Source organism: Coregonus clupeaformis, chromosome 13, assembly GCF_020615455.1.
Source record: "Coregonus clupeaformis isolate EN_2021a chromosome 13, ASM2061545v1, whole genome shotgun sequence".
Lineage (NCBI taxonomy): Eukaryota > Metazoa > Chordata > Actinopteri > Salmoniformes > Salmonidae > Coregonus > Coregonus clupeaformis.
In genome coordinates this window covers 53237511-53263696 of record NC_059204.1, presented here as the reverse complement: position 1 = coordinate 53263696, position 26186 = coordinate 53237511, and the positions used below count along the sequence as shown (strand labels likewise).

General features: G+C 41.0%; 1 protein-coding gene and 1 pseudogene across 3 annotated transcripts in view; both read right to left on the bottom strand.

The window, feature by feature from the left end:
* Nucleotides 1–1106: 1106 nt before the first annotated feature.
* Nucleotides 1107–26186, bottom strand: part of LOC121579739 (CD166 antigen homolog) — a 76347-nt gene continuing 51267 nt past the window's right edge. Inside the window, exons 3-16 of one of the 3 annotated variants that reach the window (XM_041894590.2) lie at nt 25485–25704; nt 24631–24695; nt 19582–19669; nt 18181–18351; nt 13967–14091; nt 13532–13664; nt 12596–12708; nt 12002–12128; nt 11509–11630; nt 4657–4786; nt 3299–3328; nt 2559–2673; nt 2128–2245; nt 1107–1915 (exon numbers count right to left, since the gene is read on the bottom strand). In XM_041894590.2, coding sequence (XP_041750524.2) covers nt 2161–2245; nt 2559–2673; nt 3299–3328; nt 4657–4786; nt 11509–11630; nt 12002–12128; nt 12596–12708; nt 13532–13664; nt 13967–14091; nt 18181–18351; nt 19582–19669; nt 24631–24695; nt 25485–25704 — 1524 coding nt within the window. In that variant the 3' untranslated portion in view covers nt 1107–1915; nt 2128–2160. Of the gene's footprint in view, nt 1916–2126; nt 2246–2558; nt 2674–3298; nt 3329–4656; nt 4787–11508; nt 11631–12001; nt 12129–12595; nt 12709–13531; nt 13665–13966; nt 14092–18180; nt 18352–19581; nt 19670–24630; nt 24696–25484; nt 25705–26186 lie in introns of those variants that run through there. The other 2 variants (XM_041894592.2, XM_041894591.2) reach the window with 2 other exon arrangements.
* On the bottom strand, nt 5608–5667 carry LOC121580379 (annotated as a pseudogene).

The following is a 26186-nucleotide window of genomic DNA, read 5'->3' as shown; positions in this document are numbered from 1 at the left end:
GTACGTTCATCACTAGGAGACAGAACGCGTCTCCTTCCTGAGCGGTATGACGGCTGCGTGGTCCCATGGTGTTTATACTTGCGTACTATTGTTTGTACAGATGAACGTGGTACCTTCAGGCGTTTGGAAATTGCTCCCAAGGATGAACCAGACTTGTGGAGGTCTAAAAATCTTTTTCTGAGGTCTTGGCTGATTTCTTTTGATTTTCCCATGATGTCAAGCAAAGAGGCACTGAGTTTGAAGGTAAGCCTTGAAATACATCCAAAGGTACACCTCCAATTGACTCAAATGATGTCAATCAGCCTATCAGAAGCTTCAAAAGCCATGACATCATTTTCTGGAATTTTCCAAGCTGTTTAAAGGCACAGTAAACTTAGTGTATGTAAACTTCTGACCCACTGGAATTGTGATACAGTGAATTATAAGTGAAATAATCTGTCTGTAAACAATTGTTGGGAAAAGTACTTTTGTCATGCACAAAGTAGATGTCCTAACCGACTTGCCAAAACTATAGTTTGTTAACAAGAAATTTGTGGAATGGTTGAAAAACGAGTTTTAATGACTCCAACCTAAGTGTATGTAAACTTCCGACTTCAACTGTGTATATACATATAAATACACACACACACTACCGGTCAAAAGTTTTAGAACAGCTGCTCATTGAAGGGTTTTTCTTTATTTTTACTATTTTCTACATTCTAGAATAATAGTGAAGACATCAAAACTATGAAATAACACATATGGAATCATGTAGTAACCCAAAAAGTGTTAAACAAATCAAAATATATTTTATCTTTGAGATTCTTCAAAGTAGCCACCCTTTGCCTTGATCACAGCTTTGCACACTCTTGGCCAGTCAATACGGAAAATCTCAAGAACTTTGAACGTTTCTTCAAGTGCAGTCGCAAAAACCATCAAGCGCTATGATGAAACTGGCTCTCATGAGGACAGCCACAGGAATATAAATATAGCCACATATAAAATATATATTGATTTGTTTAACACTTTTTTGGTTACTACATGATTCCATGTGTGTTATTTCATAGTTTTGATGTCTTCACTATTATTCTACAATGTAAAAAAATAGTACAAATAAAGAAAAACCCTTGAATGAGTAGGTGTGTCCAAACTTTTGACTGGTACTATATATATATAAATAATAATTATAATGTTATTCTGTATCTTATAAATTGAGATGAGGCATTTTCCTCATCTTATTTAGTTTGTAGCTAGTAAGTGAGACTCAATGCCTTACGCTAAGACAAGTTGCACTAAAATAAAACTCGTATTTGTGATTCAGACAATTCCTGATCGTCCAGCACAACAGAAAGTGTAACCCCTATTAATTTCATTGGTGAGACTTGCAATTGGCAGCCACACCAAATGGAAAATACAACATTTCCGAACATTTCAATTTGCCAATTTCCCCCAGAGGGATAACAAAGAACATTTACGGGAGTAACAAAAAAAGGTACAGCTTCAAAAGAATCAAATGCAAAGATTTGAAATGTAACCTCGAGGAACAGAGGGGTAACAGCAGTGAAGTCTCTTCTCTCGCTCACAACCAGTAGTCCAGTGTTGAGCAGCTAGCTCCCCTAAAAAGTGTACAGTGAATTTTACATTATTTTACTAAATGAAAATTGGAAAAAAAGAGAAGGCCCACCACACCATCACTGCGCGCCAGACAATTGAGCATTCACCAGGAACACAAAAAGACAATGAGAAGCAGACTGAAAATCAATGCACAACACAAAATGTTTTGCTTTTTTCCCTCGGAGACTGTGGGTCGGTGGGTGGGACTGTTAATCTGAATTAGAAAGTATTCTGCAATACATGCTGCTCATTTGGAAGCCAATCAAATGTCTTCGTTTCGGTGTCATCCAATAGGTCAAGGCCTCTCTCAACTACTTATTTCCTGAAAATAGAAATCAATACACTCATTATTAACAGGACTTTTCACCATTTTATATGAGAAAATAATCAAGCATCAAACTGTCTGTTTGAGTCCTATAAAAATAAGATCAACAGAAAAACTTGTCGTCTCGCCACCATCAAGGCAAGGTAAATGTCAAATTATATTACAAAAATTATCAATTCAGTGAATTGTCAATGTGATGCAGTCCATACCTTCTTCGTCCCTCGAGTACAGCCAGGCTGTCTCTACACCTTAGCGTTGTACTCCTCCAGTTTCTTGCTCTCTTCGGACGTTCCGGCTTCCTTCTCTCCTGTTTTCCAGGTCCCTTGTCTGAAGAAGAGATTCACTTTACTTAAAACTCCTATTTTTATGTAATTCTTCCTTCATTGTAATATACTTCATTACACTTTGGCCTAGACTTACCAAGCCTATGCACCAGGTGCAAAGTTTGCATTTACTTCAATGTCTTATACTTTCTCAATCTTTAGTATACCTTTTCATTATGTCCTCAACATTTACATCCCTCAATGTTTAGGTTTGTAAAAGATAAGTGCATATGCAAATCTGTTCTTTTTTGTTTTGGGCAGGAATATGATCTTACTATACAACTAAAATATAATGATACGTGTGTGTGAGTGTGTACCTTGATTTCTTAATGTAGAGCCAATAGGCCAGCCCCACAACAGCGGCGGTTACGAGGAGCCCAACAACAATGAACACAATCAGTTGAGCCTGGTCCGAACTATCATCCTGTGCCCCTACAAACAAAACAACATGTCAAATACTGCACCACCAAAAACACTGTCTACTCTCTGTCTTTATCTCACACACACACACACAAAGATTAATAGTACTGTATGAGTGGGCAAGCAAAACTAAATGAGGATGTGTGAGCCATGTTTGAATGAGCACTACTGCTGTTAGTTTGGTTGTTTTTGGGGATGACATTTGAGAAGGGTTTGTCATGCCAGGCTGTTCAATCCCCAAGAGCATCAACAAAGCCAACCAAGGCTCTCAGGAGTTTAGGTATCAGCAGATACAGTGTAATCCAATACCAGATGCTTTCACCTCTACACAATAGTCAACAGGGTCAACTTAACTTCAAATGAAGTAATACTCATAGAAAATGATCTGCTTTAAAAGGAAAAAAAGTATATAATTCACACCAACCCTGGTAGTTGGCTCAGTCTGTAGAACATTGGACTTGCAACGGCAGGATTGTGGGTTTGATTCCCAGGGCCACCCATTTGTAAAATGTATGTATGCACTTTGGATAAAAGTGTCTGCTAAATGGTATCTATTATAATTATTTATTATTTTATTAGTTGTCCAGCCATTTTCAAGTCACTAGAAAGTCAAAGGAACCAAATAACGACATCTTACCTTTTCCTGGCATTCTTTCCTCCTTAATTACTGAAATCACATTTAAAATGAAATTAACTTCCAATGAATACTATTCATTATTAATTACATATAGAAATTAAACTGTGTACTGTTTCCATGAGTTCAAAAGCAGAAAAACTGTAAGAGCTGAAATTGCGATGAAAAAAGTCTAACAAACCCTAACCATTCCAAATATCAGCCAGAGAGAAGCGTGTAGATTCAGCGAGCAAGCAAGTGAAAATTAGGCACTTTTATTTTGCTTTGAATACTGTAGCAACTATACTCCATTTTGTCAGAAGTAGTGAGAAGGAAATGTAATGCATCTTGACCCCGAGAGGAAGAGATGAGGGGGGACAGTCTAGCACCTTGACACCATAGAGATAGATAGAGGACTCATCTTTATAGACAGTATGTGCCATTTAAACATCTGTGACAGCATGGGCAGCGCCATTGAGGTTACAACCCATAGGAATCCTCACCCAGTTGACTACTTTGACAACTTTAAAATGCTGGAAGCATGGTGGAGCCCTCAATGCTAAAACTGCCTTTTGCCACTAGAGGCCTCTGTCATACTCTATGCTCGACAAAGACAAACCCAACCAAACCAAACCGATGCAGAGCAGAGAGAGAGAGAGAGAGACAGTGAGGGAAAGAGAGAGTAAGGAACTGCCAATGGCACAATGTCCAGTGGATTAAAATAATATGTAAAGTCCAGCATTAGCCTTCAGCATACCTACCATGGTGACATGAATCTAATCATCTATGTTTAAAGAGCAGTTCATAAAAAGATTATTAATGATCCTTCACTTTCCTTGGCGGTTGTTGATTTGTTTTTACTTATTTACCTACTGTATAGGCTAATGCATCTACAAACTGACAACCAAGGTAAGTGGAAAGTCTGTAAGTGACTTTCCACATACCATCCCCAAATATCATACATAATAGGGCCCCATAAAGCCCTATTTACAAAGGATTTGTATTACTATAGAAAATCTGTTATTTTATTATTACTCCAGCATGTCCCTTTATAGCCTTCATTACGGATAAAGTCAAAATAATAAAGCATATCAATAAGAACCATGAACTGTATACAGACATTTCATTAACTGATGTATTATACTCTTTTGAAAGAGAAGTAGCCACTGGGAAAGTTGATATGTTCATTCATCTGTAGGCTAGCACTAGTCAAGTGGGAATGATGTGGTGTAGGCTACTGTAAGTTAGCAATGTGGGAAGAGGGCAATGATTTAGTGTTAGAGAGAAGCAATTAGAGAGAAGTGACCAGGAGTTAGTGTAGGTAGGCTACTCTAGGTTAGCTTTTGGCACTTGTTAGCTGCAGTCGCCACAGGTGCACTCACAGGAGGAGACGTTGATGGCCATGAAGTCATCTCCCAGCTTGTTGGTCGCGATGCAGGTGATGGTCAGGTTTCCCGTGGGCACCACCGTGATCTTGTGAGTTGCCTTGCCATTGATATAGGAACTCTCCTCCTGATGGAACAAAGCCATGGGGGGCGTTTAGAAGGAGCACACACAGGCGTATGAACAAAAGTCCACAATAGACTTCGGCCACGCTTTTTCTAACAGGTACGCACGTATGCCTACACACACTATTTTGTTATTGAAAACACCACATTAAAACATACATATTAAAACTTTTAACAAATGTCTAAATCTACAGACGCGGTCAAATATATTGGCACCCTTGCACAATTCACAATTTCTTCAAAAATTACAGTTTACTTTAGGGGTAAATGTTGCTTACCAGTCAGCAGTACTTTATTAAATTCATGCTGGGAAATATATTATTTAATATTCTTAACTAAACTGAAGTGAAAGATTATGAAAATTCACCAGATGTTCAAACCACCACACAGCTTGTACTGTCTATACCATGGTTGACATCTTCAATGCAACCATATAACTCCCTCCATCCTTGCAGATTGTCCGCACTGTGCTTTCAGAAGTCTGATTGATTTGCACTGTAGTGTATCTACACTACAGTGCAAATCAATCAGACTTCTGAAAGCACAGTGCGGACAATCTGCTGTCTGTCTGCAACTACTGAATTCTGTCACCGGCTTCTATTTCTGCCAGAGAGTTAGGAAAGGGAACTGCAAGAAGAGGAAAAACGCCTCACATCTGCAATGGGAAAGGTCATTGTCTAGCCCAACTTCTCTTGGATGTCCCACATGAAAAAATACTATAGTATACTAGAGTACAAATACTCTAGTATGACTATATTGATATACTATAGTATTCACTGTAGTGTTTTTGCAGACTTTACTGTAGTATACTGTAGTATTTACTGTAGTGTTTTTGCAGACATGACTGTAAAACCTACTGGACAAATACTAAAAGAGCAAATGTTCCATAACCTGTAGGTAGGTAGGACAAGCCTAAATAAGTGGATAAAAAAATGTGCTTAACAAGTCACATAATAAGTTGCATGACTACCTCATCTCTGTACCACACACATACAATTATCTGTAAGGTCCCTCAGTCGAGCAATGATTTTCAAAACACATTTTCAACCAAGAAGGCCACCTATTGGTAGATGGGGTAAAAAAAAAAAAAAAAGATATTGAATATCCATTTGAGCATGGTGAAGTTATTAATTACACTGCATGGTGTATCAATACACCCAGTCACTACAAAGTTACAGGCGTCCTTACTAACTCAGTTGCCGGAGAGGAACGAAACCGCTCTGGGATTTCACCATGAGGCCAATGGTGACTTTAGTTACAGAGTTTAACGGCTGTAATAGGCGAAAACAAAGGATGGATCAACAACATTGTAGTACTCCAAAATATTAACCTAATTGACAGAGTGAAAAGAAGGAAGCTTGTATAGAACAAAAATATTCAAAAACATGCATACTGTTTGCAACAAGGCACTAAATACAGCACAAAATGTGGCAAAGCAATTCACTTTTTGTCCTGATAACATGTTCAAATTAAATTTGATTTGTCACATGCGCTTACTTACAAGCCCTTACCCAACCATGCAGTTTTGAGAAAAATAAGAGTTGAGAAAACGTTTACTAAATAAACTAAAGTAAAAAAATAAAAGAATAACAATAAAATAACGAGGCTATATACAGGGGGTACCGGTACCTAGTCAATGTGCGGGGGTACAGGTTAGTCAAGGTAATATGTACATGAAGATAGGGGTAAAGTGACTATGCATAGCTAATAGACAGAGTAGCAGCAGCGTAAAAAGGAGGGGGGGGTTATTGCAAAGAGTCCGGGTAGCCATTTGATTAGCTGTTCAGCAGTCTTATGGCTTGGGGGTATAAGCTGTTAAGAAGCCTTTTGGACTTAGACTTGGCACTCAGGTACCACTTGCCGTGCGTTAGCAGAGAGAACAGTCTATGACTAGGGTGGCTGGAGACTTTGGCAATGTTTAGGGCCTTCCTCTGACATCGCCTGGTAGAGAGGTCCTGGATGGCAGGAAGCTTGGCCCCAGTGATGTACTGGGCCGTACGCACTACCCTCTGTAGCGCCTTGCAGTCGAAGGCCGAGCAGTTGCCATACCCGGCGGTGATGCAACCACTCAGGATGCTCTCGATGGTGCAGCTGTATAACTTTGAGGATCTGAGAACCCATGCCAAATCTTTTCAATCTCCTGAGGGGGAATAGGCGTTGTTGTGCCCTCTTCTAAACTGTCTTGGTGTGCTTGGACCATGATAGTTTGTTGGTGATGTGGACACCAAGGAACTTGAAGTGCTCGGCCCTCTTTTTCCTGTAGTCCACGATCATCTCCTTTGTCTTGATCAAGTTGAGGGAGAGGATGTTGTCCTGGCACCACACTGCCAGGTCTCTGACCTCCTCCCTATAGGCTGTCTCATCGTTGTCGGTGATCAAGCCTACCACTGTTGTGTCGTCGGCAAACTTAATGATGGTGTTGGAGTTGTGCTTGGCCACACAGTCATGGGTGAACAGGGAGTAAAGGAGGGGACTAAGTACGCACCCCTGAGGGGCCCCCGTGTTGAGGATCAGCGTGGCAGAGGTGTTGTTGCCTACCCTTACCAACTGGGGGCGGCTCGTCAGGAAGCCCAGGATCCAGTTGTAGAGGGAGGTGTTTAGTCCTAGGGTCCTTAGCTTAGTGATGAGCTTTGAGGGCACTATGGTGTTGAATGCTGAGCTGTAGTCAATGAACAGCATTCTCACGTAGGTGTTCCTTTTGTCCAGGTGGGAAAGGGCAGTGTGGAGTGCAATAGAGATCGCGTCATCTGCCGATCTGTTGGGGTGGTACGCGAATTGGAATGGGTCTAGGGTTTCTGGGATGATGGTGTTGATGTGAGCCATGACCAGCCTTTCAAAGCACTTCATGGCTACAGACGTGAGTGCTACGGGTGGGTAGTAATTTAGGCAGGTTACCTTGGTGTTCTTGGGCACAGGGACTATGGTGGTCTGTTTGAAACATGTATGTATTACACACTCGGTCAGGACAGGTTGAAAATGTCAGTGAAGACACTTGCCATTTGATCAGCGCATGCTCTGAGTACACATCCTGGTAATCCGTCTGGCCCTGCAGCCTTGTAAATGTTGACCTGTTTAAAGGCCTTACTCACATCGGCTACGGAGAGCATGATCACACAGTCGCCTGGAACAGCTGGTGCTCTCATGCATGATTCAGTGTTGCATGCCTCGAAGCGCGCATAGAAGTAATTTAGCTCGTCTGGTAGGCTTTTTGGGGCAAATCCAATACAACACATTACAGAGTACCACTCTCTATATTTTCAAGCATAGTGGTGGCTGCATCATGTTATGCTTGTAATTGTTAACAACTGGGGAGTTTTTCATGATAAAAAATAAACGTATTGGAGCACAGGCAAAATCTTAGAGGAAAACCTGGTTCAGTCTGCTTTCCACCAGACACTGGGAGATTAATTCACTTTTCAGCAGGACAATAACCTGAAACACAAGGCCAAATCTATACTGGAGTTGCTTACCAAGAAGATAGTTCATGTTCCTGAGTGGCTGAGTTACCGTTTTGACTTAAATCTAGTTGAAAATCTAAGACCTGAAAGTGGTTGTCTAGCAATGATCAACAACCAATTTGACAGAGCACAAAGAATTTTGAAAAGAATAATGGGCAAATGTTGCACAATCCAGGTGTGGAAAGGTCTTACCAAGAAAGAAGACTCAAGCACAAAGGTGCATCTACAATGTATTGACTCAGGGGTGTGAATACTTATGTAAATGATATATTTCTGTATTTCATTTTCAATAAATTTGCTAAAATTTCTAAAAACATGTTTTTACTTTGTCATTATGGGATATGTGTGTAGATGGGTGAGAAAAACATTTTAATCAATTTTGAATTCAGGCTGTAACAACAAAATGTGGCATAAATTAAGGGGTATGAATACTTTCTGAAGGCACTGTAAAGCCCTTTACAATCATACCCATATACGGGTTAAACATAGCATATTTCGGCACTGATAAGCGTCTACATTGGAACCCAGTGGCTGTACAGTAAGATGCTATAAATTACATCAGAGCACAGGCTCTGCGCTTCACAGCGCTGTATGGGTTTTGACTGACAGCCATTCTGCGCATGCGACAAGAAGTAGCCCCCATCCCTCCCGCTAATTGGGCAACTTTTGCAAATGTTATGTTTGTGAGGGAAATGCTGTAAATTAAGATGACTATGTATTTTGAAAGATGAGACGTTGAGGATTACCATAAATACTGCTTTGATGCCATACAAGTAAGCCAAAACACCTGTGAGTCCAAATGTGCACTTCACATTTCCATTTCATAAAACTCAAAAGGTATATAAGAAGTTAATTAACTTTTTTTTTTTTATTGAGTAAATAAAAATAAAAAATTAAGAAAACTGCAAAATATGGTCACGTGTGACTGAAGTCAGTTGTGTATGTCTATGCTGTGGATAGGGGAATGTGTTGGGTCAGTTTCAGCCTTGTATCATTTTGGACATGAGTGTGTCTGTGGTCCATTTGACCTCTTCCACAGCTGTCTTCAGTGATAGATTATGGATGGCTCTGTTGATGATCCCGTAGATCACTTAATTATTATATTTTTGTCTTCTTGGTAAGGAACTCCAGTGTATATTTGGCCTTGTGTTTTAGGTTATTGTCCTGCTGAATGGTGAATTCCTCTCTCAGTGTCTGGTGGAAAGCAGACTGAACCAGGTTTTCCTCTAAGATTTTGCCTGTGCTCCAATACGTTTATTTTTTATCATGAAAAACTCCCCAGTTGTTAACAATTACAAGCATAACATGATGCAGCCACCACTATCCTTGAAAATATAAGGAGTGGTACTCAGTAATGTGTTGTATTGGATTTGCACCAAACATAACACTTTGTATTCTGGACAAAAATGTAATTGCTTTGCCACATTTCTTTATGTATTACATTCGTACCGTGTTGCAAACAGGATACATGTTTTGGAATATTTATATTCTGTACAGGCTTCCTTCTTTTCACTCTGTCATTTAGGTTAGTATTGTGCAGTAACTACAATGTTGTTGATCCATCCTCAGTTTTCTCCTATCACAGCCTTTAAACTCTGTAAATCCCTGAGCGGTTTCCATCCTCTCTGACAACTGAGTTAGGAAGGACGCCTGTATCTTTGTAGTGACTGGGTGTATTGATACACCATCCAAAGTGTAATTAACAACTTCCCATCTACCAATATGTGCCCTTCTTTGGGAGGCATTGGAAAACCCTTCTGGTATTTGTGGTTGAATCTATGTTTCAAATTCACTGCTCGACTGAGGGACCTTACAGATCATTGTATGTGTGGGGTAGAGAGATGAGGTAGTCATTCAAAAACCATGTAAAACACTATTGCACAGAGTGAGTCCATGCAACTTATTATGTGACTTGTTAAGCACATTTGTACTCCTGAACTTATTTATGCTAAGGGGTTGAATACTTATTGACTCAAGACAATTCAGCTTTTCGTTTTTTATTAATTTGTAAAAAATTCAGGAAATATAATATTCTACTTTGACATTACAGGGTTTTGTGTGTAGGCCAGTGACAAAAAACTCAATTTAATTCATTTTAAATTTATGCTGTAACACAACAAAATGTGGAAAAAGTCAAGGTGTGTGAATACTTCTGAGGGCACTGCATCTCATTTTTGTCAGTAATGATGCCAGTGTCTGACACGACTTGCTTATCATATCATATACACTGAACAAAAATATAAACGCAACATGTAAAGTGTTGGTCCCATGTTTCATGAGCTGAAATAAAAGATCCCAGAAATTGTCCATATGCACAAAATGATTATTTCTCTCAAATGTTGTGCACAAATTTGTTTACATCCCTGTTAGTGAGCATTTCTCCTTTGCCAAGATGATCCATCCACCTGACAGGTGTGGCATATCAAGAAGCTGATAATTACACAGGTGCACCTTGTGCTGGGGACAATAATAGGCCACTCTAAAATGTGCAGTTTTGTCACAACACAATGCCACAGATGTCTCATGTTTTGAGGGAGCGTGCAGTTGGCATGTTGACTGCAGGAATGTCCACCAGAGCTGTTGCCAGAGAATGTAATGTTAATTTCTCTACCATAAGCCGCAGACCACGTGTATGGCTTTGTGTGGGCGAGCGGTTTGCTGATGTCAACGTTGTGAACAGAGTGCCCCATGGTGGTGGTGGGGTTATGTTATGGGCAGGCATAAGCTATGGACAACGAATACATTTACATTTTATCGATGGCAATTTGAATGCACAGAGATACCGTGACTCGATCCTGAGGCCCATTGTGAGGCCCATTTTTTTGTAAAGGTATCTGTGACCAACAGATGCATATCTGTATTCCCAGTCATGTGAAATCCATAGATTAGGATCTATTGAATTTATTTCAATTGACTGATTTCCTTATATGAACTGTAACTCAGTAAAATCTTTGAAATTGTTGCATGTTGAATTTATATTTTTGTTCAGTATAGTTAAATGATATGATAGGCAGAGATTGAAAAGTTGGGGGTTCGATCCCCGGCCAAGTCATTACAAAGACTTTAAAAATGGGACCTGATGCCTCTTTGCTTGGCACTAGCGGTCCTGTACATCAAGCTGCCTCATGCTACAGAAACAAGAGATAGGCTCCTGCCACTATGGGCCGTTTTGTCTCAGACAAGGCTTACTTACAGGCTTCACTTAGTGGGACATCACTACAGTGGCACAAACTCGTCTGGATATCACAAACACACACGGCAGACTTACATTTGTGCCGTTGACGCTCCACTGGACACTGGGCCGGGGCACGCCCTCTGCCTCGCAGGTCAGAACCTTGTGTCTGCCATCCTCGCTGTGCTGCTTAGTCATCTTCTTGATGACTGGTGTGCCTGTTGGACACACATCACCAGCTTACTGAATGACTTGCTTTCAGTTCAGTCCCAGAAAGTGGTTTAATGTTGAGATTAGTCCATGTCACACAAGATCTGGTGTATAAATTGACTTACAGTATATGGCTCATTTACATACATGAACATTTTAGACAGCAGATGCTTTTATCCAGAGTGCAAGACTAAATCAAATGAATGGGAAAGATAGGCACCATAGCATTTTTAGCATTTTCAATTGTGTCTGTCTTTCCATTTCATTTGGCACTGAGGCATACAGCTGAAACTACATAACAGATTGAAATTCGGCTACCTTTGAAAATGGAGTCAACCTGGGAACCAATGTCAAAGAGGAAGAGAAAAGGGATAAGCACCTTCTACTACCAGCTGGAAGGACTGGTTGCGCTTGATGCCTGCAACGGACACCTCACAAACGTAGAACCCTGCATCAGCGTACGACACATGTTCAAACCTAGGCTCTTTGTCCAGCTTTCTGTTGTCCTGGAAGAGTGAAGTGAACCCAGACTCATTAGATCAAGCAACAGTCAAACCCTGGCTTATACATACACATTTGCTTCATCTATGCTGTGTATCGCTGGCAGCAATCATGGGTAGTATTCCAAACTCGCTGCGTTGTCTTTTTGTTATAAAATGTTACTTAGGGCTCGATTCAATCCGTATCGCGGAAGATCCGTGGTATAGGGTGATTGAAATTGAAAGGCAATGTTCCCGAGTTCCCGGAGACTGTATTCACGGTAACGCTGTATATGTCGGCTCAATCGGAAATTACCTTTTCATTTCAATCGCACTATACCGCAGATCTTACGCGATACGGATTTAATCAAGCTCTTTTTTGGGGCAATTTGAATACTGCAAAGGCTGTTTTGTCGACTGAAGATGTCACTGTTAGTATGATGTTATGGGATTTCAGTAACTATGCAGCCTTCTAGCAAAAAAAATGTTTTTACCTTGGTCCATGACACTTTAGCGTCACCGGAGGCGTTCTGCTCCATTTTCACCACCAAGGTTTCCCTGACCATCTTAACGACCTTTCCTGTTGGGTTGAGACTGAGATCCAAGTCTAGGGAAAGGGGGGTGGAGAGAACGGAGAGGAGAGAACGGAGAGGAGAGGAGAGAGGGAAGGATTTTTCAGAGTTCCTATTCCTGTACACTCATTTGTAGTGCTTATCACTGGTAACAAAGCCGCCACAAAACCTCAGGGGGTATGGGTTGACATCCCAGTGCCACGATCAGTCCCACAGCTTGGTGACTTTGTGATTCAGGGAGGACACGTTCCCTCAGAACCCTCTTCTCCCAGGATTCCTTCCCGCAAAGTTATTGTCTTTCCCCTCACACACTCAATTTAGGTTGTTAGGAGCGGGAAATAAGCTTTTGCTAAAGATGCATGAAATGCATTGGAGTGGCGAGACGGGGGATGTGGCTATATTCACATAACAGTCTTAGCCAGGCTCTTTTGATCTAAGGAGCAGAACCACACACCTCAGAAGAAGGGAGTAATTAAATGTGTGTGTGTGTGTGTGGAGGAAGGCGGGGGCTTTGGAAAGTGGCCTTATCAGTGTTTTGCCTAGGCTCTTCCCTTCCAACGGTTAGGCCTGGTCAATGGATGTCAGAAATTCTAATTAGTTCTTCCCACTGCCCCCCCAAACTGCACTCCCCTCCCAGCTAATCCTCTTGAAGATGTATTTGATTACCTTCCCTTGCTCCTGTGACTTCATTTACAGTGGATAAAGGAGCTTGTTAAGGAAGTGCAAAATAAAGATTTGCTGAGATTTAAACACTGAAGATGTCTGCTCGCTCCTTTCAAGGCTCAGCGAGTGCTCACAACACTATCCTTGAAGCTTTGTTTAAATCCACAGCGCAACAAATTTGTTGTCTATACTCACAGCTCACAAGAATCTTTTCCGAGGCCTCCATTTTGCCGTCGTCGACCAGTGAGCACTTGTAGTCTCCGGTGTTGTCACGCGTAACGGCAGTCAGAGTGAAGGTGTCGGAGTCTTTCACCGTCACTTTCTGGCCCTGTTGAGGGAAGGGGGAAAGGGTTGCATTGTGTTACCATCCCAAAATTGACAGGCAGACAGCCACTAGTGAAAGAAAGTAAAGGGACAAGGAGTGATGAGGCAACGAGGGAGAAGGAGGGGAGAGAAACAGGGAGAGGTGGGTGAAGGATGGTTAAGGAAACGGTGACAGATTCTGTCACGAACGGTGGGGTACTGTCCACATGGCTTGACCCCAAACAATTCAATAGAACCCAGAGATCCTCTATATAAATATTGGTATCTCAATCCTTGATCCCCCAGACATTACAGAGGGAAACCTGCCTTGATGCTGAAGTTGAAGCTGGTTGGAGGAGGGTTGCCGTCCGCCTTGCACTTCAACGTCACGTTGTCGCCCTCTCTGATGGGAGCCTTCGCCAGCACCTGGAGGCTCAACTTCTCTGTTGGATCTAAAAGACAGATGGAGAGAGGGATAAAGGGAGTGGAGAGTCCAGAGAGAGAAAGAGAGAGATAGACATAGAGTAAGGATAGAGAGAAAGAGAGAGGGAAAGAGAAAGAGAGATCAAGTGCCGAGAGAGAGAAAGAGAGAGGACATCGTCATCTGAAAAGGCCCCCAGGGGGCCTCGAGTCATTTGCGATGGCGGGCAGACTGTCAGGCTGGCGTTGGTCACTGGATGGGGTGGCGAAGCGGGTCGTATTGAATCTGCACCCTGAGGCGCAGCTCACATCTGCTTTACGCTCTCAGTGCCCAGAGTGCAATGCTCCAGAAAGACTGAATTATCGGCGTAGTGTCTTAGAGGACACTGTAAATAAGCAAATTGCCGCAACAGTGCATTCCAGAAGAGTTGCGTTTCAAATTCCATACATCAAAAATAGTTACTGATGGTCTTATGTGACCCTGGATCACATGCAATAAATATCAAACATGTACAGTACAAATACTGTACGAGTGAGAACACACATACCGTAATAGAAGATAGTATGCACCGACACATACACACTGCTTAACTTACACCCAAATGATCCATCAACCCCTCAAACTAACCTCATGAAGGAGATTCCCACGGGCTCAAGGTATAACTGAAGAGCTTTAATAACCTTCTAAAACTACATACAGCAAGTACAGCTGTTCTATCCAAGTTAACAAAAACACACTCCCATTTCGTCGGAAGTGAAAACTAAAATGAGAATTTCTTTCAATAGTTTTAACCCTTTACACTCCTGGGCATTGGCCTATATGGATAAGGCTAAATTGAAATGTTTCTTACAGAAGAAATATGAAATGCATAAGCATGGTAGCAATTGAAAGGGAAAGGTTTGGAGATTATGGAAAAATTATTAGACCAAATTTGAGGACAACAGTTCACCTGATACAAGATTGAATCCAAACATTACACTGTTGATTGTATGTGCATTTTACATTTACTGTACTTTTCGCACACATTTTTTTATTGTATTCTTAAAAAATTTCTAGTCTGTCTATCTATGGGTATACAGGGTGTGTTGTGACGTATTATGCTCGACCCACTCAGTTTTTCACCACAAAACACCAGAAAATGGCCCCCAAAACAGCTCACCTGCTTTTGCACTATGATTTTACTATTAGATGTTCAATGTTTCTTTTGAAATAAATATTTAAGAAGGAATAGTTTCACCATATTAAAACAATAGTTAAGTTCACGTAATGGGTTGACCTTAAAATGAGGGACAGACGTACATGAATCACTAATAAATAATTATCTTGAGAACTAACTATGTCAAAGCAATGAAATAACTAGGGCTTTACAATGATGGTGATAACATCATGAGTATTTTGGGGGGTTAGTGGTACAAAATCTTCCTAGAAGTCACAGAGGATTTACGGAGGTACATTTGAAAATGCAGAATTTTTGGCACTTTAGCAAATCTTTATTCATATTGAAAATCTGATTTATTGAAATTTCCATGTGGTCTATATTTAAGGGCACATCACTTCATATAACAGGATTTTAAAATGCAATATTGGTGCATAATTTCTACTTAACATATCAAAGGGACGCAAAGGCACTCATTTCATGGAACAACCCAGTACACGTTAAGTTCTGCCCGTCGGACGTTTGTAGCAAGGCTCATAATATGACAAATAAACAAACTTGACGAGAGCATGCACATGAAAGACATGGGGTCACTACACGACTGATAATGTATCATGTTTGTAGTCATTTTTTTAGTCATTTAAGTGCATGTTAGTGCTTTTGGTACGGCGGCAGCATATTAAAAGACTTGGAGGCGTGGCTTGTTGGGCATCCCATGAGACGGATTGTCCCGCCAGTTAATGTGTAATGTTGTGTTCTGAGGTTAAAGTTCAAGGTTGTACACTGACAGTTCTGCAGTGTTAATGAGACTGACATAAGTGCATGAGATATTGTACTAAAGTTTCATTGTTAAGAAAGTGTCCATTTCTTACAGAATGATTTGGCCAATTTTTTATAATGGCCATACATTAAAATAAACAAATATGTCTTACAAATACATTGATAAATACATGTGAAAATATATTCTTTAACGAATTTCAGAATTAATCTTTGAAATAAATTAAATACATTTTCGGATGCATTTAACATATACTGTAATATACATTTTAAATACATTCATTAATGTATTAAATTGTTTTTAAAAAACATACATTATTTGGCCAATTTTAAATATTTCACATGTAACCTAAAAACATTTCTCTAAAAATATATACACTACCAGTCAAAAGTTTGGACACACCTACTCATTCAAAAGTTCTTTATTTTTACTATTTTCTACATTGTATAATAATAGTGAAGACATCAACACTATGAATTAACACGTATGGAATAATGTAGTAACCAAAAAAAGTGTTAAACAAATCAAAATATATTTTATATTTGAGATTCTTCAAATAGCCACCATTTGCCTTAATGACAGCTTTGCACACTCTTGGCATTCTCTCAACTAGCTTCACCTGGAATGCTTTTCCAACAGTCTTGAAGGAGTCCCCACATATGCTGAGCACTTGTTGGCTGCTTTTCCTTCACTCTGCCATCCAACTCATCCCAAACCATCTCAATTGGGTTGAGGTTGGGGGATTGTGGAGGCCAGGTCTTCTGATGCAGCACTACATCACTCTCCTTCTTGGTCAAATAGCCCTTACACAGCCTGGAGGTGTGTTGGGTCATTGTCCTGTTGAAAAACAAATGATAGTCCCACTAAGCCCAAACCAGATGGGATGGCATATCGCTGCAGAATGCTGTGGTAGCCATGCTGGGTAAGTGTGCCTTGAATTCTAAATAAATCACAGACAGTGTCACCAGCAAAGCACCCCCACACCATAACACCTCCTCCTCCATGCTTTACGGTGGGAACTACACATACAGAGATCATCCGTTCACCCACACCGCATCTCACGAAGACATGGTGGTTGGAACCAAAAATCTCCAATTTGGACTCCAGACCAAAGGACACATTTCCACCAGTCGAATGTCCATTGCTCGTGTTTCTTGGCCCAAGCAGGTCTCTTCTTCTTATTGGTGTCCTTTAGTAGTGGTTTCTTTGCAGCAATTCGACCATGAAGGCCTGATTCACACAGTCCCCTCTGTAAAGTTGATGTTGAGATGTGTCTGTTATTTGAACTCTGTGAAGCATTCATTTGGACTGCAATTTCTGAGGCTGGTAACTCTTATGAACTTATCCTCTGCAGCAGAGGTAACTCTGGGTCTTCCATTCCTGTGGCGGTCCTCATGAGAGCCAGTTTCATCATAGCGCTTGATGGTTTTTGCGACTGCACTTGAAGAAACTTTCAAAGTTCTTGAAATGTTCCGTATTGACGGACCTTCATGTCTTAAAGTAATGATGGACTGTCGTTTCTCTTTGCTTATTTGAGCTGTTCTTGCCATGATATGGACTTGGTCTTTTACCAAATAGGGCTTTCTTCTGTATACCCCCCCCACCTTGTCACAACACAACTGATTGGCTCAAACGCATTAAGAAGGAAATAAATTCCACAAATTAACTTTTAAGAAGGCACACCTGTTAATTGAAATGCATTCCAGGTGACTACCTCATGAAGCTGGTTGAGAGAATGCCAAGAGTGTTCAAAGCTGACATCAAGGCAAAGGGTGGCTACTTTGAAGAATCTCAAATATAAAATATATTTATTTTGATTTGTTTAACAATTCTTTGGTTACTACATGATTCCATATGTGTTATGTCATAGTTCTGATGTCTTTACTATTATTCTGTAAAAAAAATAGTAAAAATAAAGAAAAACCCTTGAATGAGTACGTGTGTCCAAACTTTTGACTGGTACTGTATATTTTTTCTCCCGTATGGGTCTTTTCCCATTATACTCAATTTTCTTCAATTTTGTGCCTACTGGACACATCCCAGGGCTGTAGGTTTGATTAAAGCATGGGCTGAATATCCTAACTAAGACAGACTATATTAATACATGATTATCAATCATTCTGTGACAGATTTATGTACATGTACTGCAGGTCAAAGACCTCCAGGGGGCGGTGCGGTCCACTCACAGTGAATGGTGAAGGTCTCGGGAGCGGACATCTGTGTTTCCAGGCTGTGTTTGGCGGTGCAGGTGAATTTGGCTTCCATGTCGCTTTTCACCGCTGTGTACTGCAGACCGGACGTGGTAGTGGACAGGCCCGTCGACGGATCCACCTTCACACTGGGCGTAATGATGATGGCTGTGAGTGCAAACAAACAGAGCAAACAAATAAGAGGATGAGTCACTGGTAGTAAGAATTGCCACGGTCAGAAGAGTTGACAGATTAATCAAATGACAGTCTGAAGGTGAAGTGTAACAAGATGGGATAGCCTGAATCTAGACTGAGATTTATGACTGTCAGTAAATGTGATGAATATTTTATCCTATTATTTTTTATGTACAGTGCCTTCGGAAAGGTATTCAGACCCCTTGACTTTTTCCACCTCATTTCAACAAGGAGAATTGGGTAATATTTGGTTGATACGTTGATCAATGAGACTACAACCTATTTTCACCCACTCAAAAATACAGTTAAAAGTGTGTTGAATTTCTGAAGTGTTATCACTATGCTTTCAACCATCTAAAAGCATAACCAAATTCCAAGGGAAAATCAATGTCAGATTTTTTGTTTATTTATTTCATTTAACCTTTATTTAACTAGGCAAGTCAGTTAAGAACAAATTCTAATTTACAATGACGGCCTACCCCGGCCAAACCCTCCCCTAACCCGGATGACACTGGGCCATTTGTGCGCCACCCTATGGGACTCCCCAATCACAGCCGGTTGTGATACAGCCCGGGATCGAACCCGGGTCTGTAGTGACGCCTCTACAATGTTAGATATTTTGTTTATTTATACAAAAACTTAATGTGTCATCACTGTGCTTAATTTACTAGCACAACCAATTTAGATTATTTAAGTACATGTGCAATTGGGTAATTCCATTTGAGATTCTGCACAGATTATTATAGCAATTGTGAAGATCTCCACAGACCTGCGACATTTGCATGCTATCCTGAACATATGATTACATAAGACATTTATTGTTACAGTAACCTCCAAATGTGGCCAGGGATGTGTTACTAATTTTAAAGTTGAATAAATACTGTTACATTAGTTTGTAAAACAGCCTTAACTTTAGTCTATTTACTGTATTACAAAAGTAGCCAGTGGCCAATTTCAAAGATTTTACTGAGTTACAGTTCATATAAGGAAATCAGTCAACTGAAATAAATTAATTAGGTCCTAATCGAAGGATTTCACATGACTGGGAATACAGATATGAAAACAAAGATTCAAAATGGATTTTTTCACATAAATCTTGCAAAAGGTGTCACAAGTAGGAAGTTGTTGAAATGAAAACAACGATTCAAAGATTGTTGTCTGACTGTTGTGTAACTGTTGGTGGGACAAGATGTGATGACATACTCTTTCCATCAGCCACCAGCAGCTTGCCATTTTTGGACCACACGATTTCGGCGGCGGGGTTTGCATCTGCGGCCATACACACGCCTAGCTGAAAGACACAAAAAACAACATAACAAATCAAAACCAAAAGCAGCTACATTAAGAACTGGTCCCCTGGACACAGATTAAGCTGTTTTATTGTAGATTCTCCGTTTTTTTATCCAGGACAAGGCTAAATTTGTGTCCGTGTAACCAGCCCGAAGAGACTAAAGTGAAAGTGTACAGTCTATATATGGGTGCACTGAGAGTTCATTGCTGAATCTCTTTTCCTGGAGCCCAGTGGTTACTGTATACGTGTCAGGGTAAACAGCATTCAGGGTCATGACTAGAGAAACAGAGAGAACAAAGGAACCGCATTTAGTGTCCTTTAAATACTTGTTCCATGTGTCATTTCATGTAACACAGTTTCTACCGCACTGATAAAAGATGAGTCATAGTTCCAGACACCCAGATTCTTCCCACGTTATATGGTTGTTATATCATGTTGATGTAGTTCCTGAGACTGCTCAACACTTCTCCAGGCAATATGAAGAGTCGATAATCTGCACATACTTGAGTAGAACCTGTGTATCTGCCCATTGAAATGTTTGAGATGACTTTGGACCATTTCCTGGTAATCTACCACGGTAGGAATGTGGATTATGACTTTATGCATTTATACAGTGAGTATAATGACTATGAGGTCAAAGTGCAGACTGTCAGCTTTAATTTGAGGGTACTTTCATCCATATCAGGTGAACCATTTATAAATTACAGCTCTTTTAGAGTATTGGGACAAATTCACTTACATCTATAGTAAAAACTATAGTAAAAAGTGAAGTATTTGATCCCATATTGATAGCACGCATCAAGCTTGTGACTCTAAACATTTGTTGGATGCCTTCGCTGTTTGTTTAGGTTGTGTTTCAGATTATTTGTGCCCAATAGAATTGAATAGTAAATAATGTATTGTGCCATTTTGGAGTCACTTTAATTGTAAATAAGAATATGTTTCTAAACACTTCCACATTAATGTGGATGCTACCATGATTACGGATAATCCTGAATGAATCGTGAATAATGATGAGTGAGAAAGTTACAGACGCACAAATATCATACCCCCAAGACATGCTAACCTCTCACCATTACAATAACAGGGGTGATTAGCATTTTATATCATACCCCCAAGACATGCTAACCTCTCACCATTACAATAACAGGGGTGATTAGCATTTTGTACTTATGATATATTAACTTTTTACTACACATATGTGGTCCCCTAAAATGGGGGGACTATGTGTAAAAGGTGCTGTTATTTCTAAACGGTTCACCAGATATGGATGACAAAAACTTCAAATTAAAGCTGACAGTCTGCACTTGAACCTCATAGTCATTGTATAATTTCAAATCCAAAATGCCGGAGTACAGCCAAAACAAAAACAAATTGTCACTGTCCCAATACTTCTGGAGCACACTGTATGTCTATACTAACAATCCTTATCTTTATTATCACAACGTAAGGCTGTGATTACCTTTTTGATCAACACCCCTACTATTACATTTCAATTTGTAAGAAAGTGGACTGTCGGACTGCTCTAAGGACATATCATGGCAGGGGGATAGAGAGCTCAAAGTGGGTTGAGGAGTATTTGCAGTCGGTGTGAGCCACCGGCAGTGTAGGTATGTCGGATGGTGCATGGGTTCGGGCGTGTGGGGTGGCATGAGAAAGTGAACCCTCCGCCAGAGGAGCGAGGCAGAAGGATGGAAGCGGGGGGCCCACTGGGCGGGCCGCCTGCATCAGATAATGGACAAGGCCCTCCAAAAGAATCCCGCTACAATACATCATGCCACACTCCTACAGTGCTGCCCGGTACAGGGGCTAGTCTTCCCATGGGTGCCCTTAAGTGGTTCACTTTTCTCTCACGGTGGAACTTTTTAGATCCTTCACGGTTAGACAGGAGCTAGCTGTACCCTGGCAGAGCTGCTGGTCACAGCGTCATTAATGTGACTGTCTGTCCTAAAGAAACCCACACTCACACAAACCTGACCATAACAAAAAACAGACATTATACAGGGCAGCGGGGATCTCGATCTTCTGTGCCACGCGGATACCATTTTTAGACAGCAATAAGTCGAGGCTGTGATCCCTCACTTGGCAGTCATCTTTTGATGACACACACTTGGTGACACTGTATATCAAGTCTGAAACTGGAATGTTTTGGCTTTGAAGGGACTGCTCTCAAAGTAAGCTGTCTGAGAAGGCGCTGCATTCCGTATGTGTGTGCATGTGTGTGTGTGTGAGAGAGAGAGAGAGAGAGAGAGAGAGAGAGAGAGAGAGAGAGAGAGAGAGAGAGAGAGAGAGAGAGAGAGAGAGAGAGAGAGAGAGAGAGAGAGAGAGAGAGAGAGAGAGAGAGAGAGAGAGAGAGAGAGAGAGAGATAGTGTGAAAGAGAGTGAAAGAGAGAGAGCGTGAGAGAGAGTGAGAGAGAGAGAGAGAGAGAGAGAGAGATAGAGAGAGAGATAGAGAGAGAGAGAGAGAGAAAGATAGTGTGAAAGAGAGTGAAAGAGAGAGAGCGTGAGAGAGAGAGTGAGAGAGAGAGAGAGAGTGAGACAGAGACCGTGAGAGAGAGCCCTTTGAACATGACATACCTCGGTGGGCGTTCTCTCAAAACAGAGTCCGTATTATTATCAGTCATACTAACTAGGCACTACAATTTCATTCCATTCTTCTGGCACCCAGGTTTCTCAGACAAAAGGACAACCTCTTTTATCCAGTTGTTGCGAAGTACAGTACCTATTTCCACATCATTCAAAGCTTCCACATTCCAAGAATTTGCCAGAGGTCATATGTTTACTCTAACTTCTGTAATTAGACTGGTGTATGAACCACGCATGCCTCACCTCATTCCTTTCACGAGGTATCATTGTAGACGTCCTTCTCGCTCTCCCTCTCTCTCACACACAGAGACCAAAACTTCCTCAAGCTCTTCAATAATGTTTCAATTGTTAGGCGAGAATAGTCATAAAAAAGGTGACTCTAGATCCATATTAAATGTACATTGCATTCTGGTGGACTGACTCCAACAGTTTCCATCTACACTGAACAAAAATAAACGCAACTTGCAACAATTTCAATGATATTACTGAGTTACAGTTCATACAAGAAAATCGGTCAATTAAAATATTTTGGAAAAACTCCCAATCTGGTTTTCGGGCCCACCACAGCAAAGAGACAGCCTTAGTTAAAGTGGTAAATGATCTTAGCGCCAACACAGATGCTAAACAGCTCTCTGTCCTTGTACTCTTGGATTTAAGTGCTGCATTCGACACTGTTGACCATGATGTCCTTCTGGACAGACTAGAGAGGTATGTTGGCCTCTCCAGTCCAGTTCTACATTGGTTTAGGACCTATTTAACCGGTCAAAAGTTTTTTGTCACCCTTGGTGAACATAACTCAAAGAAAATACATTTCACATGTGGTGTTCCACAAGGTTCGATTTTGTTACAGTGAAACTCATCCATGCTTTTATTACAAGCAGGCTTGACTACTGTAATGCGCTCCTGTCTGGTCTACTCAAGAAAGCCATTGGTCAACTGCAAAACATACAGAATACTGCAGCAAGGGTACTGACCAAGACCAGATGGAGAGCACACATTACACCGATTTTAAGGTCTCTGCACTGACTTCCTCTGAGTTTTAGAACACATTTTAAGATTCTTCTATTGTTTAAAAAAAAAAATCTATTCACGATTGTGCACCCCAATACATATCTAATACATGTCAGACATGCTTTTAAGTTATGTACCCAGTAGGTCCCTCATGTACTCTGGCACTGGCATTTTAACTATCCCAAAGCCTAGGATCAAGAAGCATCGAGGCAGCCTTTAGTTCATATTCTTTTGTTTTTTTTATCCTCTTATGTTTGTTGTGTAGTAAATATAACATTTTTATTTTCATAGTTTTTTTCCTGTGAAGCACACTGTGTTGCATTCCATGTCTGAAATGTGCTATATAAATAAAGCTTGATTTGATGGGCCTCAGGATCTCGTCACGGTAGCTCATTTCATTCAAATTGCCATTGATAAAATGCAATTGTGTTTGTTGTCCATAGCTTATGCCTGCCCATACCATAACCCCACCATGGAGCACTCTGTTCACAACGTTGACATGAGCAAACCGCTCACCCACACGACACCATACACACTGTCTGCCATCTGCCCGGTACAGTTGAAACCGGGATTCATCCGTGAAGAACACACTTCTCCAGCGTGCCAGTGGCCATTGAAGGTGAGGATTTGCCCACTGAAGTCGGTTACGATGCCGAACTGCAGTCAGATCAAGACCCCACGACGAGCACGCAGATTAACTTCCCTGAGACGGTTTCTGACAGTTTGTGCAGAAATTATTCGGTTGTGCAAACCCACAGTTTCATCAGCTGTCCAGGTGGCTCGTCTCAGACTATCCCGCAGGTGAAGAAGCTGGATGTGGAGGTCGCTGGGCTGGCGTGGTTACACGTGGTCTGCGCTTGTGAAGCCGGTTGGACGTACTGCCAAATTCAATAAAACGACGTAGGAGGCAGCTTATAATAGAGAAATAAACATTCAATTATCTGGTAACAGCTCTGGTGGACATTCCTGCAGTCAGCATGCCAATTGCACGCTCCCTCAAAACTTGAGACATCTGTGGCATTGTGTTGTGTAACAAAACTGCACCTTTTAGAGAGCCCTTTTATTGTCCCCAGCACAAGGTGCACCTGTGTAATGATCATACTGTTTAATCATCTTCTTGAAATGGATGGATTATCTTGGCAAAGGAGAAATGCTCACTAACAGGGATGTAAGCAAATTTGTGCACAACATTTTAGGGAAATAAGCTTTTTGTGCGTATGGAGCATTTCTGGGATCTTTTATTTCAGCTCATGAAACATGAGACCAACACTTTACATGTTGCGTTTATATTTTTCTTCAGTATTTATAGTTGGTGAGTTGAGGCAGAAGTCCACTATGTTCTGTGTTAAATGTGTTCTACTCACCGATGTCAGTTTGCCGTTCTCCAGCTCTTTGGCTTTGTCTTTTATCTGCGGTGGCAACGGCTTCTCTGCAAAGACAAACAATAAACCCCATGAATAATGTAAATGCTATACTCAAAATGCTCAAATTTAACCAGTAATACTACTACATAGTCTAATGAGAGGATGACGTAGACTTATGGTTGGTTGACAAAATGGCGGCATGACAACAAGTTGCATAGAATTAGTGCTATTGGCAATAAATCCATCTGTACATTCATCCTGCCTCCAGGGTGGTGTCTGACATACCCCATGAAACCAGGCCTGAAGGTTACTTTGAAAGAGGTAATGTCGGCAACTCTGTTATGCTCCTCTGTGATTCAATGAGACCCACACATAAGACAATGTTTCGATCAGGATCATGAATTTGCTTTTTCTGCCCAGTACCTGACAATTGAAATGTTTGTTCAATTTCTGCTGAAGGTCTTCTTCCCATCCCAACGCTGATGAGCTATAGGTTATCCCAGGGGCGGAAGTGACCACCCAGGGGAGAACAAGTTTGTTATAGCAGTGAAGTGAAACCTTTTCCCTGTGTGTCTCCATCCAAAAGTTTGTAACTTTTCTAGACTTTGTCATCCAGTGCCTAGGAAGGCATGTTTTTACATTAAGTGTCATCACAGCTTCCACTTTAGGTCTGAGATTAAATGTTGATTTCAATCCACCCACTATTTTTCATTTTGATCTTTTCAAAGGCTTCTCAAGCTCGCCACGAGCACTCTGACAACAAGGGGAAGCTTTGAGATAGATCTTGTTGCTACCATTCCATTTTCTTAAGTTCTGTACAGAATGAACATAACCCAGATGTAGCTACTACTTACTGTGGACCAAGACGTCGACGGGGTGCTCGTCCAGGTTGGAGCCGTACACAACCATGCAGGTGAAGGTCCTCTGGTCCACCAGGGAACCCCCCTGGATCATGAGGCTGGAGTTGGCCGCGATGCTCACTCGGTCCTTGTAGCCATCCATGGCCTTGATCTGGGCCTCCTCCTTGTGCGCCTGCTTGACCAGGAGGTCTCCGGAAGTGTGGTCGTCCATCTCCTGATTTGAGCAAAGCCACAGGGGACAGTCACGTTAAGTTTCACGGTCAGACTTCAGTAATTCATCAGACACTTTAATCTTGAGCCAGATTTGTACAGACTTGTACACGAGTCAGTGCATTAATAAAATAAGATGGAACAGCTTTTGAACGGGCAGAGCTGGCACTTCCACAACATAATCAGAAAGGGGTCTGTTGACCTTGAGAAGGAGTAGCCTTCACAGTAATTGTGTTAATGTATTTTATGTACAGTACCAGTCAAAAGATTGGACACACTTACTCATTCAAGGGTTTTTCTTGATTTTTTAAAACTATTTTCTACATTGTAGAATAATAGTGAAGACCTCAAAGCTATGAAATAACACATATGGAAAATATATTTTATATTTGAGATTCTTTAAATAGCCACCATTTGCCTTGATGACAGCTTTGCACACTCTTGGCATTCTCTCAACCAGCTTCATGAGGTGGTCACCTGGAATGC